The sequence below is a fragment of the Hyla sarda genome, chromosome 1 (genome assembly GCF_029499605.1).
Source record: "Hyla sarda isolate aHylSar1 chromosome 1, aHylSar1.hap1, whole genome shotgun sequence".
Classification (NCBI taxonomy): Eukaryota; Metazoa; Chordata; class Amphibia; order Anura; family Hylidae; genus Hyla; species Hyla sarda.
Genome location: NC_079189.1, coordinates 364,056,889 through 364,072,341, shown reverse-complemented (window position 1 = coordinate 364,072,341; position 15,453 = coordinate 364,056,889). Strand labels below are relative to the sequence as shown.

At 46.2% G+C, this 15,453-nt stretch overlaps 1 protein-coding gene across 2 annotated transcripts in view; it reads right to left on the bottom strand.

Moving 5' to 3' along the window:
* LOC130307658 (tight junction protein ZO-2-like) overlaps positions 1-11,170 on the bottom strand; it is a 45,880-nt gene extending 34,710 nt beyond the window's left edge. Inside the window, exons 1-2 of one of the 2 annotated variants that reach the window (XM_056552186.1) lie at positions 11,050-11,170; positions 10,786-10,881 (exon numbers count right to left, since the gene is read on the bottom strand). In XM_056552186.1, the coding sequence (XP_056408161.1) occupies positions 10,786-10,809 (24 nt within the window). In that variant the 5' untranslated portion in view covers positions 10,810-10,881; positions 11,050-11,170. The other variant, XM_056552185.1, reaches the window with a different exon arrangement.
* Between the last annotated feature and the right edge of the window lie 4,283 nt (positions 11,171-15,453).

The window sequence follows — 15,453 nt, the reverse complement described above, 5'->3', positions numbered from 1 at the left end:
CTGGCTCTTTATGCATTTTTTTCAAGTCACTCTTGAAAACTCTTCAAAAGTGACTCTTCAAGACCACAATGAGCCTCTGAGCTGAATTCCAGGCCAAAAAGACAAAACTGCTTGCAAGGACCAAGACAACAGTACTGTGTTGTACTGCATTGGACCTTTCCATAAAATGAGTCCAGCTGGTGAGGACTTGTAGAAAACTGCAGCTTTATACTGCACTACAAAGGCAATATTTCATCCGATTCCACTTTACAAGTCATGGATACCACTCCTATGTTCAGAAGAAATCCATGGCAATGCCACAGTAAAAGTCGCACTAAAATACATACAGCTACTGTGGCTTGGGATTTTGTCATTAATATGTTCACCCAGCAGAAACATTTCTTTAGATGAGAATATGACACAATCTGTTGATTTATCTATGTTGAGAAATAGTTTGACAAAGGCGGAGGCTATAAATGTCATATACATGAGCGGGAAAAGGAAACATTCAGAAACTTTCTAATATACCAGGAGACAGATTTACTAAGGCTGGAGTTTAAACACCAGTCTTAAAGGGGTATTCCAGGAAAAAACTGGCTCCAGAAAGTTAAACAGATTTGTAAATTACTTATATTAAAAAATCTTAATCCTTTCAGTACTTATGAGCTTCTGTAGTTAAGGTTGTCCTTTTCTGTCTAAATCCTCTCTGATGACACCTGTCTCGGGAAATGCCCAGTTTAGAAGCAAATCCCCATAGCAAACCTCTTCTAAACTGGGCGTTTCCCAAGACAGGTGTCATCAGAGAGGATTTAGACAGAAAAGAACAACCTTAACTTCAGAAGCTCATAAGTACTGAAAGGATTAAGATTTTTTAATAGAAGTAATTTACAAATCTGTTTAACTTTCTGGAGCCAGTTGATATATATATAAAAAAGTTTTTTCCTGGAATACCCCTTTAAGCTGGCTATACATAATAGCAGTGTCAGCCAACCATATAATGTGTATATGAGCACCCAATTCTTCATCGATGGCAAATGATTTTAACTGCCCAATCTATTTAGTTCTTGGGATAAGTGGCCACCACTATGCTGTCTGGCAGCAGATATCTCCTCTACCCCTATTCAGAACCCACTTCCACTCAGTAAAGCATGCATGTGTAAGGGGTTGGCAAAGAGAGAAGTTGGCCCAACAAGTATACAGTTGACAGCTTCCTTTTGTGCCTAAAACAGACATAAAAACATGCCAAAATCCTGTGTGGGCATACAGCCTTATACCGATAGCAGTCCTGAGGGTCTTTGGCATGCCTCTAATTGCATTGTAACCCTTTCCATTCAAGAGCCCCAAGGGACAGCAAAGGGAGCCCACTGCCTCTGTAAAGTCCTTATGTTGTGATTCACACAGTTATTGGCCGGGATCAGAGCTTCTGTGCCCGGGAGATGTGTGTGTACAAAGAGCTGTTATGTAATGAAATCCATGGCATACAGGTACCTAATGGTGAATATTAGGCTTGATGCACCTGGGCACCTACATAAGTGCATAGGGCCTTTATTGTACCCATGTATGACAAGGAGGTTTTGTGCTTTATTGGTTACATGCCATAAAGCATTGCACCTAACTGAGGCTTGTGGGACTTCATTTGTCATCATTCAGCCACGAGGCCAAAAATTCATCTGAAGCCAAACTAACAGGTCAGACATTTTGTCCATCCAACTCCTCGTAATCCTTGCATATTGCATTGTTCTTTTTCCTATAGTTGAAGTTACAGATTTGCTTGTATTATTTTTTACCTATTACTAGATTTAATGCATTTTACACAAGGGTTTTGCAGTTTCAAAGTGGTGTGACTTTTTGATGCACTACTTCCATTCTGTGCGAACATACCCTGAGGGTCTCAGTAGAAACAAGTATCAACATCTGCTGGAGTCTGAACCTTGTCAATAACCTCAGCCAGTTATATATAACCAAAAAGGTAAGAGATGTTATATTAGTTCACTGACACATTTGGTTGTACAGTGATGCTAGAAAGTTTATGAACCCTTCATTCTCTATTTACACTTTATACAGGTTTTCAAAAGTCCTAAAAAGTAGATAAAAAAACAAAAAAAGAAAAAAAAAAGTAAAAAATATTTTGTATTTATTTATTTATTTATTTATTTATTTAGGAAAATGATTCAATATCAGTGGCAAAAGTAGGAAACCTTTAGGCTGTGTTCACACGTTAAGGCATTTAATTGCAATTATTGAATACAAAGCCAGGAACAGATCAGACATGGAGGACATGTATAAAGGGAAAGAGGGAGCCTCCTCTTATCAAATCCATTTCTGGCTTTGTATTTAATAATTGCAATTAAAAACCTGAATGTGTGAACACACCCTTAGGAACGCCAGATAATTTGAAGGTGACTTTAGAGTCAGGTGAGGGTGAACAACCTGTTTTATTTAACCCCTTAATGACCACAGACGTATATGTATGTCCTAGTGCGGAGGTACTTCGGGCACCAGGACGTACATTTATGTCCTGTACATGACAGCGAGCGTCGGAGCGGTGCTCGCGTCATGCATGACCGGACCCGCCGGTAATGGCGGACATCAGCGATCGCGCTGATGTCCGCCATTAACCCCTCAGATGCCGTGATCTACCGATGCGCTGATCTGTAGAAAAAAGAAAAAAAAAAAAAAAAAAACTGTTTTCCACTGAAGTTCCCCTTTAAAAAATTCTGAAGGGTTCACAAGCTTTCAAGCACCCCTGTATAACAAGTCAACAGTCACACCACCTGCCTAATACTGTGAATGCCCCCCCTTGTGCCACCAACACAGCTCTGACCCACTGGACTCCACACGACATATGTGAGTGTCCTGTGGTATCTGGCACCAATATATTAGCAGCAGATCTTTTATGTCCAATAAGTTGGAGAATATTGTCTTCATAAATTGGATTTGCTGCCTCCGCCAGCTTGCCTTTTTCTCAAATTGCATCCTGGCGCTACCTTTTCCCCAGAAAAGTGACATCATCCACATAACGTATAAGAAAACATTAAACATATAAACATTAATCAGACCAGTCCTTCACCTTCTTCCATTGCTTTATGATCTAGTCCAGATTCTCACATAACTATTATAGGCAATTCCCCGAGTGGACATATATTAGTATGGGCACAGTGACCAGTCTTTGGCTACGCAGCTCCATATGCAGCAACCTGTGTGTGTTGGCACCTTTCCGTTATAGCCGGAATAACTAGCTCTTCTGTGAAATTGGACCATATGGGCTAGCCTTCGCTTCTCGCAGCACAAGGTCTTATGCTTTGAAGATACTCAGCTAGCCATAATTTGGCACTTGTCAAAAGTTGGTCAGATCTTTATGCTTGCCAGTTTTTCAGCAAAGTCATCCATGAGCAGCAGCTACTGAGATAATAAAGCTGATACCAGACAGAAAAGGGGGGGGTAATTGGCCGGTCCTTCCCATCTTTATGTCCAGAATGGGTAAGGACTACATAATGGAATGCCAGTTGTGCTAAAAACTGTGGGATTATAGCAAAGCAACTTCAATATTTGTGGTGGAAAACAAAATATTGTTAGGTAGTCCCTATTTAAAAGGGAACTGGTCACTACATTTTAGTACTGAAGAAATGGACAGTACAACTCGCTTCATTCATAGCGCATGAGTAATGAAATGAAGTGCACTCTTCTCAGCACGTGCCTGGAGATGTTGTGTATGAGTCATCTCTGATAAAATGTTTAAAATAAATAAGATTGCCCGAACACAACTTCATAGAGGCAGTTTTGGAACACTAAACCCCAGCTGCATGAAGACTTGCCGGTGGTTCGGTGTCCCGAAACAGTGACATGTTGTCTTCTATACTGGCCATACCTAAAGCAGATGTCCAGCAAACGCTTTTTCGGACAACAGTTATTTCTATTGGCTACTACAGTCATAGTCGTAAATGTTGGCACCCATGAAAATTTTCAAGAAAATTAAGTATTTCTTTGTTTATTCCCTTTGTGTGCAAATTGGACATAATGTCACACCAAACTCCAAAAATGGTCTGGACAAAATTATTGGCACCCTTAACTTAATATTTGGTTGCACACCCTTTGGAAAAAATAACTGAAATCAGTCGCTTCCTATAACCATCAATAAGCTTCTTACACCTCTCAGCCGGAATGTTGGACCATTCTTCCTTTGCAAACTGCTCCAGTTCTCTATTATTGAAAGGGCACCTTTTCCAAACAGCAATTTTAAGATCTCTCCACAGGTGTTTAATGGGATTTAGATCTGGACTCATTGCTGGCCACTTCAGAACTCTCCAGCGCTTTGTTGCCATCCATTTCTGGGTGTTTTGTGACGTATGTTTGGGGTCATTGTCCTGCTGGAAGATCTCGGATGAAAACCCAGCTTTCTGACACTGGGCTGTACAGTGCAACCCAAAATCCATTGGTAATCCTCAGATTTCATGATGCCTTGCACACATTCAAGGCACCCAGTGCCAGATTCAGCAGAACAACTCCAAAACATCATTGAACCTCCATCATATTTCACTGTAGGTAATGTGTTCTTTTCTTTGTAGGCCTCATTCTATTTTCAGTAAACAGTAGAATGATGTGTTTTACCAAAAAACTCTATCTTGGTCTCATCTGTCCACAAGACATTTTCCCAGAAGGATTTTGGCTTACTCAAAGGGAACCAATCATCAGATTTTACCCTATATAATGCTTGGCAAAGCGTTATATAGGGTAAAATTGTTGTCCTCACCATTCCCGGGGGATGCTCCTGCCCCCAGGGATGGTGAAGATATGAAGTTATAAACTAGTCACCGCCGCCGCCATAAGTAGTCACCTGGGCGGGGAGCTCTTCTCACCTACTCCCGTTCTTCGGCCGGCAGCGACGCCCCCTCTGCTTGATTGATGGGCCGCGTCATCGTTCCGCTCACTGAACAGACAGAGCAGAGTGATGACGCGGCCCATCAATCAAGCGGAGGGGGCGTCGCTGCCGGACGAAGAACGGGAGTAGATGAGAAGAGCTCCCCGCCCAGGTGACTACTTACGGCGGCGGCGGTGACTAGTTTATAACTTCATATCTTCACCATCCCTGGGGGCAGGAGCGTCCCCCGGGAATGGTGAAAATAAAGATTTTACCCTACATAACGCTTTACCAAGCGTTCTATAGGGTAAAATCTGATGATTGGTTCCCTTCAAGTTCATTTTGGCAAAATGTAGTCTTGCTTTTTTATGTCTTTGTGTCAGCAGTGGGGTCCTCCTGGGTCTCCTGCCATAGCATTTCATTTCATTTCATTTAAATGTCGACGGATAGTTTGCATTGACACTGATGCTCCCTGAGCCTGCAGGACAGCTTGAATATATTTGGAACTTGTTTGGGGCTGCTTATCTACCATACCGACTATCCTGCATTAACATCTTTCATCGATTTTTCTCTTCCATCCACGCCCAGGGAGATTAGCTACATTGCCAAGGGTTGCAAACTTCTTGATAATTTTGTGCACTGTGGACAAAGGCAAATCTAGATCCTGGAGATGGACCTTGAGATTGTTGATATTTTTCCACAATTTTGGTTCTCAAGTCCTCAGACAGTTCTCTTCTTCTCTTTCTGTTGTCCATGCTTAGTATGGCGCACACAGACACACAATGCAAAGACTAAGTGAACTTCTCTCCTTTTTATCTGCTTTAAGGTGTGATTTTTATATTGCCCACACCTGTTACTTGCCCCAGGCGAGTTTAAAGGAGCATCACATGCTTGAAACAATCTTATTTTTACACAATTTTGAAAGGATGCTGATAATTTTGTCCAGCCCATTTTTGGAGTTTGGTGTGACATTATGTCCAATTTGCTTTTTTTCCCTCCCTTTTTCGGTTTAGTTCCAATACACACAAAGGGAATAAACATGTGTATAGCAAAACTCGTGTTACTGCAATTCTTTCTTGCAATTCTTTCCCCCCTGAGAAATTTCAGGGGTGCCAACATTTACGGCCATGACTGTATGTCACGTGGTCCTAAATATGGTGCACGCGCTGTAATTAGAGAGGAGCGAACTTAAAGTAAATTCGATTCGTCACGAACTTCTCGGCTCGGCAGTTGATGACTTATCCTGCGTAAATTAGTTCAGCCTTCAGGTGCTCCGGTGGGCTGGAAAAGGTGGATACATTCCTAGGAAAGAGTCTTCTAGGACTGTATCCACCTTTTCCAGCCCACGGGAGCACCTGAACGCTGAACTAATTTATGCAGGAAAAGGCATCAACTGCCGAGCCGAGAAGTTTGTGACGAATCGAATTTACTGTAAATTTGCTCATCTCTAGCTGTAATGTCTATAAACTTATTGGATGTTATATTATGGCGATATTCTCATTCTACTGCCAGCTGTCTCCTCTTCTAATGGACCAAAAGATCGGACTTATTGCTCAAGGGACAGTCAAACTGCCCCAATACACATCAGTGTAATCTAATCTGCAATATGCAGGTACGACCAATATCAATCACATGCATATTACAGCTTCTGACAAACCTCTGAATTGGGGGGCGCTATGGTCCATTGGACATTAAACCACAGAGCACAGCTTGTGGGGGAATAAACAGTCATGTAGGATGATGGCATGGGACATGCCTATCGCTGAGTGTGTCTCTGGACAACCTCTGGTTCTTTAGGGTGTGCTGAGGCTTGTAGTGCATATTATGATATCAGCATTGACACACTAGTGAGGAGTGCAGTCCAAACAGCTTCACAGGTGTGGGATGATACCATAGACCTGTGACAGGTACCAGGTATTATCTGTACAAATAACTTGACGGGAACATCCACATATTCTACAGATTTTTCTCTTTTTATACTTTATCTACAAAACTTCAAACTAAAACTTCAGGAATCTAAAAGCAAAAGTTATAACACAAAACAGGAACAGAAACTCTATGAAGGAGATTTATCATTCTTTTCTAACGTATGGCTTTCATATGAAAAAAAAAATTTTTAAGTCACTTTTGCTTACATGAGACCTATTTATCAAATAGTCGCATAACCTTGATAAATAAATCGCACGTAAGCAAAACCCGGGAAACCAGCTTAAGCATTTTTTAACATCACGCTCCGCCCCCTCAAAGCAAGCCTATGGGAGGGGGCGTGACAGCTAGTGTTGCAATGTTGAGATGCGACTTTTTCTCTCCATAAATAGCGACTATTGCATTTGATAAATACACGACCACTGCAAATTAATAACTCTAAAAAAACACACAAAAAAAAACTATGTGACCAGATTTCAGAAATGTGCTTTGGAATAAGCAAAAATCTAGAAGTTGCAGCATGTGTACAAAAGTCACACATGCGCAAGTATGTGCAACTTTTTTTTTACGCAAAAATAAATAAATCTACCACGGAGCTTGATAAATCTCCTTCTATATCTTTAACTTTAACCTATGAAGAGTGCTACACCTTGAAGGGGTGACAGGAGTGCAGGGTCCTGTTTCCTGGCAGAAGACACTGGTACCTGAAGGCCAGCCATAGGAGGTCCTGGTACCTGAAGGCCAGCCATAGGAGGTCCTGGTACCTGAAGGCCAGCCATAGGAGGTCCTGGTACCTGAAGGCCAGCCATAGGAGGTCCTGGTACCTGAAGGCCAGCCATAGGAGGTCCTGGTACCTGATGGCCAGCCATAGGAGGTCCTGGTACCTGATGGCCAGCCATAGGAGGTCCTGGTACCTGATGGCCAGCCATAAGAGGTCCTCGTACCTTAAGACCGGCCATAAGAGGTCCTCGTACCTTAAGACCGGCCATAAGAGGTCCTCGTACCTTAAGACCGGCCATAAGAGGTCCTCGTACCTTAAGACTGGCCATAAGAGGTGCCTGAAGACCGGCCATATAAAAGGTCCTAGTACCTGAAGGCCAGCCATAGGAGGTCCTGGTACCTGAAGGCCAGGCATAGGAGGTCCTGGTACCTGAAGGCCAGCCATAGGAGGTCCTGGTACCTGAAGGCCAGCCATAGGAGGTCCTGGTACCTGAAGGCCAGCCATAGGAGGTCCTGGTACCTGAAGGCCAGCCATAGGAGGTCCTGGTACCTGAAGGCCAGCCATAGGAGGTCCTGGTACCTGAAGGCCAGCCATAAGAGGTCCTGGTACCTGAAGGCCAGCCATAAGAGGTCCTGGTACCTGAAGGCCAGCCATAGGAGGTCCTGGTACCTGAAGGCCAGCCATAGGAGGTCCTGGTACCTGAAGGCCAGCCATAGGAGGTGATGGTACCTGAAGGCCAGCCATAGGAGGTCCTGGTACCTGAAGGCCAGCCATAGGAGGTCCTGGTACCTGATGGCCAGCCATAGGAGGTCCTGGTACCTGATGACCAGCCATAGGAGGTCCTGGTACCTGATGACCAGCCATAGGAGGTCCTGGTACCTGATGACCAGCCATAGGAGGTCCTGGTACCTGATGACCAGCCATAGGAGGTCCTGGTACCTGATGACCAGCCATAGGAGGTCCTGGTACCTGATGACCAGCCATAGGAGGTCCTGGTACCTGATGACCAGCCATAGGAGGTCCTGGTACCTGATGACCAGCCATAGGAGGTCCTGGTACCTGATGGCCAGCCATAGGAGGTCCTGGTACCTGATGGCCAGCCATAGGAGGTCCTGGTACCTGAAGACCTGCCATAAGAGGTCCTCGTACCTTAAGACCGGCCATAAGAGGTGCCTGAAGACCGGCCATATAAAAGGTCCTAGTACCTGAAGGCCAGCCATAGGAGGTCCTGGTACCTGAAGGCCAGGCATAGGAGGTCCTGGTACCTGAAGGCCAGCCATAGGAGGTCCTGGTACCTGAAGGCCAGCCATAGGAGGTCCTGGTACCTGAAGGCCAGCCATAGGAGGTCCTGGTACCTGAAGGCCAGCCATAGGAGGTCCTGGTACCTGAAGGCCAGCCATAGGAGGTCCTGGTACCTGAAGGCCAGCCATAGGAGGTCCTGGTACCTGAAGGCCAGCCATAGGAGGTCCTGGTACCTGAAGGCCAGCCATAGGAGGTCCTGGTACCTGAAGGCCAGCCATAGGAGGTCCTGGTACCTGAAGGCCAGCCATAGGAGGTCCTGGTACCTGAAGGCCAGCCATAGGAGGTCCTGGTACCTGAAGGCCAGCCATAGGAGGTCCTGGTACCTGAAGGCCAGCCATAGGAGGTCCTGGTACCTGATGGCCAGCCATAGGAGGTCCTGGTACCTGAAGGCCAGCCATAGGAGGTGATGGTACCTGAAGGCCAGCCATAGGAGGTCCTGGTACCTGAAGGCCAGCCATAGGAGGTCCTGGTACCTGAAGGCCAGCCATAGGAGGTCCTGGTACCTGAAGGCCAGCCATAGGAGGTCCTGGTACCTGATGGCCAGCCATAGGAGGTCCTGGTACCTGATGGCCAGCCATAGGAGGTCCTGGTACCTGATGACCAGCCATAGGAGGTCCTGGTACCTGATGACCAGCCATAGGAGGTCCTGGTACCTGATGACCAGCCATAGGAGGTCCTGGTACCTGGATGACCAGCCATAGGAGGTCCTGGTACCTGGATGACCAGCCATAGGAGGTCCTGGTACCTGGATGACCAGCCATAGGAGGTCCTGGTACCTGGATGACCAGCCATAGGAGGTCCTGGTACCTGGATGACCAGCCATAGGAGGTCCTGGTACCTGGATGACCAGCCATAGGAGGTCCTGGTACCTGGATGACCAGCCATAGGAGGTCCTGGTACCTGGATGACCAGCCATAGGAGGTCCTGGTACCTGGATGACCAGCCATAGGAGGTCCTGGTACCTGGATGACCAGCCATAGGAGGTCCTGGTACCTGGATGACCAGCCATAGGAGGTCCTGGTACCTGGATGACCAGCCATAGGAGGTCCTGGTACCTGGATGACCAGCCATAGGAGGTCCTGGTACCTGGATGACCAGCCATAGGAGGTCCTGGTACCTGATGACCAGCCATAGGAGGTCCTGGTACCTGAAGGCCAGCCATAGGAGGTCCTGGTACCTGAAGGCCAGCCATAGGAGGTCCTGGTACCTGAAGGCCAGCCATAGGAGGTCCTGGTACCTGAAGGCCAGCCATAGGAGGTCCTGGTACCTGAAGGCCAGCCATAGGAGGTCCTGGTACCTGAAGGCCAGCCATAGGAGGTCCTGGTACCTGAAGATCAGCCATAAGAGGTCCTGGTACCTGAAGGCTAGCCATAAGAGGTCCTGGTACCTGAAAACCAGCCATAGGAGGTCCTGGTACCTGAAGGCCAGCCATAGGAGGTCCTGGTACCTGAAGACCTGCCATAAGAGGTCCTCGTACCTTAAGACTGGCCATAAGAGGTGCCTGAAGACCGGCCATATAAAAGGTCCTAGTACCTGAAGGCCAGCCATAGGAGGTCCTGGTACCTGAAGACCAGGCATAGGAGGTCCTGGTACCTGAAGGCCAGCCATAGGAGGTCCTGGTACCTGAAGGCCAGCCATAGGAGGTCCTGGTACCTGAAGGCCAGCCATAGGAGGTCCTGGTACCTGAAGGCCAGCCATAAGAGGTCCTGGTACCTGAAGGCTAGCCATAAGAGGTCCTGGTACCTGAAAACCAGCCATAAGGGGTCCTGGTACCTGAAGACCTGCCATAAGAGGTCCTCCTACCTTAAGACTGGCCATAAGAGGTCCTAGAACCTGAACACCAGCCCCGGAGGTCCTAGTACCTGAACACCAGCCCCGGAGGTCGGGTATTTCGCCCCGTCTATAATGCTGTGCCTGGGGCTCGGGACCTGTCATGTGGCCAGGTAGAGGCACAGCGATCAGCAGGAATACCACGATGGTGACCCAGATTGTGCCTTACCTGGAAGTGAGATCTGACAGCCATTTTAGAAGCAGGGGATCCGGCGGGGCTCGGTACAATCCAGTTCCACCCTCAGAACAACTCCTTGTCCGGCACCTGTGTGTACAGGAGAGAGGACTCAGCCAAGGGTGTGGAGGGAAGGAAGCTCGGCGCCGCCCCTGTCCTATCGGAGAGCAGGAAGGCTGGAGCGGGCAGCCCTTTGCTCCTTGTGGAGCTGCCACCCACCTGCCCTGCCCAGCTCTCCGCCAGGTCTGACGTGCTCACCTCAGCTCTGTAATACGATCCGAGTTCCAGCGCTCACTCACAGGCGGCAACAACCCAAGGGAGAGTGTGGGAAGTCAGGCTGCGGGGCGGAGGAGGAGGGGACGGGTGCACAGCCCACAGCAAAGAGTCTCATTCACACAACTTTCCTCGTCTCATCCACACAACTTTCCTCATAACTCCGTCCTATTACTTTCCTACCCCTGATATGTCTCCAGGCTGAGCCCTACACACAGGGTGTATCGGACTCCAGACCCTAAATAGATATAGACCTCCTATATTACATTATGTATCTGACCTTCTAAATATATTCAGACCCTAAATAGATATAGACCTCCTATATTAGATTATGTATCTGACCTTCTAAATACATCCAGACCCTAAATAGATATAGACCTTCTATATTACATTATGTATCTGACCCTCTAAATACATCCAGACCCTAAATAGATATAGACCTCCTATATTACATTATGTATCTGACCCTCTAAATACATCCAGACCCTAAATAGATATAGACCTTCTATATTAGATTATGTATCTGACCCTCTAAATACATCCAGACCCTAAATAGATATAGACCTTCTATATTAGATTATGTATCTGACCCTCTAAATACATCCAGACCCTAAATAGATATAGACCTCCTATATTAGATTATGTATCTGACCCTCTAAATACATCCAGACCCTAAATAGATATAGACATCCTATATTAGATTATGTATCTGACCTTCTAAATATGTCCAGACCCTAAATAGATATAGACATCCTATATTACATTATGTATCTGACCCTCTAAATACATCCAGACCCTAAATAGATATAGACCTCCTATATTAGATTATGTATCTGACCCTCTAAATACATCCAGACCCTAAATAGATATAGACATCCTATATTAGATTATGTATCTGACCTTCTAAATATGTCCAGACCCTAAATAGATATAGACCTCCTATATTAGATTATGTATCTGACCCTCTAAATACATCCAGACCCTAAATAGATATAGACATCCTATATTAGATTATGTATCTGACCCTCTAAATACATCCAGACCCTAAATAGATATAGACCTCCTATATTAGATTATGTATCTGACCCTCTAAATACATCCAGACCCTAAATAGATATAGACATCCTATATTAGATTATGTATCTGACCCTCTAAATACATCCAGACCCTAAATAGATATAGACCTCCTATATTAGATTATGTATCTGACCCTCTAAATATGTCCAGACCCCTAAATAGATATAGACATCCTATATTAGATTATGTATCTGACCCTCTAAATATGTTCAGACCCCTAAATAGATATAGACATCCTATATTAGATTATGTATCTCACCCTCTAAATACATCCAGACCCTAAATAGATATAGACCTCCTATATTAGATTATGCATCTGACCCTCTAAATATGTTCAGACCCCTAAATAGATATACACCTCCTATATTAGATTATGTATCTGACCCTCTAAATATGTCCAGACCCTAAATAGATATAGACCTCCTATATTAGATTATGTATCTGACCCTCTAAATATGTCCAGACCCTAAATAGATATAGACCTCCTATATTAGATTATGTATCTGACCCTCTAAATACATCCAGACCCTAAATAGATATAGACCTCCTATATTAGATTATGTATCTGACCCTCTAAATATGTCCAGACCCTAAATAGATATAGACATCCTATATTAGATTATGTATCTGACCTTCTAAATGCCTCCAGACCCTAAATAGATCTAGAGATCCTATATTACATTATGTATCTGACCCTCTAAATACATCCAGACCCCTAAATAGATATAGACCTCCTATATTACATTATGTATCTGACCTTCTAAATACATCCAGACCCTAAATAGATATAGACATCCTATATTACATTATGTATCTGACCCTCTAAATATATTCAGACCCCTAAATAGATATAGACCTCCTATATTACATTATGTATCTGACCCTCTAAATACATCCAGACCCTAAATAGATATAGACATCCTATATTACATTATGTATCTGACCCTCTAAATATATTCAGACCCCTAAATAGATATAGACCTCCTATATTAGATTATGTAACTGACCCTATAAATATATTCAGACCCCTAAATAGATATAGACATCCTATATTAGATTATGTATCTGACCCTCTAAATACATCCAGACCCTAAATAGATATAGACCTTCTATATTATATTATGTATCTGACCCTCTAAATACATCCAGACCCCTAAATAGATATAGACCTCCTATATTAGATTATATATCTGACCCTCTAAATACATCCAGACCCCTAAATAGATATAGACCTCCTATATTAGATTATGTATCTGACCCTCTAAATACATCCAGAACCTAAATAGATATAGACCTCCTATATTAGTGTTACGCCGAGCGCTCCGGGTCCCCGCTCCTCCCCGGAGCGCTTGCAACATCCTCGCAATTGCAGCGCCCCGGTCAGACCTGCTGACCGGGTGCGCTGCGATACCTCTCCCAGCCGGGATGCGATTCGCGATGCGGGAGGCGCCCGCTCGCGATGCGCATCCCGGCTCCCGTACCTGACTCGCTCTCCGTCGGTCTTGTCCCGGCGCGCGCGGCCCCGCTCCCTAGGGCGCGCGCGCGCCGGGTCTCTGCAATTTAAAGGGCCACTGCGCCACTGATTGGCGCAGTTAGTTTAATTAGTGTGTTCACCTGTGCACTCCCTATTTATACCTCACTTCCCCTGCACTCCCTCGCCGGATCTTGTTGCCATTGTGCCAGTGAAAGCGTTTCCTTGTGTGTTCCTAGCCTGTGTTCCAGACCTCCTGGCGTTGCCCCTGACTACGATCCTTGCTGCCTGCCCCGACCTTCTGCTACGTCCGACCTTGCTCTTGTCTACTCCCTTGTACCGCGCCTATCTTCAGCAGTCAGAGAGGTTGAGCCGTTGCTGGTGGATACGACCTGGTTTGCTACCGCCGCTGCAAGACCATCCTGCTTTGCGGCGGGCTCTGGTGAATACCAGTAGCAACTTAGAACCGGTCCACCAGCACGGTCCACGCCAATCCCTCTCTGGCACAGAGGATCCACCACCTGCCAGCCGAATCGTGACAGTAGATCCGGCCATGGATCCCGCTGAAGTCCCACTGCCAGTTGTCGCCGACCTCACCACGGTGGTCGCCCAGCAGTCGCAACAGATAGCGCAACAAGGCCACCAGCTGTCTCAACTGACCGTGATGCTACAGCAGCTACTACCACAGCTTCAGCAATCATCTCCTCCGCCAGCTCCTGCACCTCCTCCGCAGCGAGTGGCCGCTTCCGGCCTACGATTATCCTTGCCGGATAAATTTGATGGGGACTCTAAGTTTTGCCGCGGCTTTCTTTCACAATGTTCCCTGCACTTGGAGATGATGTCGGACCAGTTTCCTACTGAAAGGTCTAAGGTGGCTTTCGTAGTCAGCCTTCTGTCTGGGAAAGCTCTGTCATGGGCCACACCGCTCTGGGACCGCAATGACCCCGTCACTGCCTCTGTACACTCCTTCTTCACGGAGATTCGAAGTGTCTTTGAGGAACCTGCCCGAGCCTCTTCTGCTGAGACTGCCCTGCTGAACCTGGTCCAGGGTAATTCTTCTGTTGGCGAGTACGCCATCCAATTCCGTACTCTTGCCTCCGAATTATCCTGGAATAATGAGGCCCTCTGCGCGACCTTTAAAAAAGGCCTATCCAGCAACATTAAAGATGTTCTGGCCGCACGAGAAATTCCTGCTAACCTGCATGAACTTATTCATCTGGCCACCCGCATTGACATGCGTTTTTCCGAAAGGCGTCAGGAGCTCCGCCAGGATATGGACTTTGTTCGCACTAGGCGTTTTTTCTCCCCGGCTCCTCTCTCCTCTGGTCCTCTGCAATCCGTTCCTGTGCCTCCCGCCGTGGAGGCTATGCAAGTTGACCAGTCTCGCTTGACACCTCAAGAGAGGACACGACGCCGCATGGAGAATCTGTGCCTGTACTGTGCCGGTACCGAACACTTCCTGAAGGATTGTCCTATCCGTCCTCCCTGCCTGGAAAGACGTACGCTGACTCCGCACAAAGGTGAGACAGTTCTTGATGTCAACTCTGCTTCTCCACGCCTTACTGTGCTTGTGCGGATATCTTCCTCTACCTTCTCCTTCTCTACTATGGCCTTCTTGGATTCCGGATCTGCAGGAAATTTTATTTTGGCCTCTCTCATCAACAGGTTCAACATCCCGGTGACCAGTCTCGCCAGACCCCTCTACATCAATTGTGTTAACAATGAAAGATTGGACTGTACCGTGCGTTACCGCACGGAACCTCTCCTAATGTGCATCGGACCTCATCACGAAAAAATTGAGTTTTTGGTCCTCTCCAACTGCACTTCCGAAATTCTTCTTG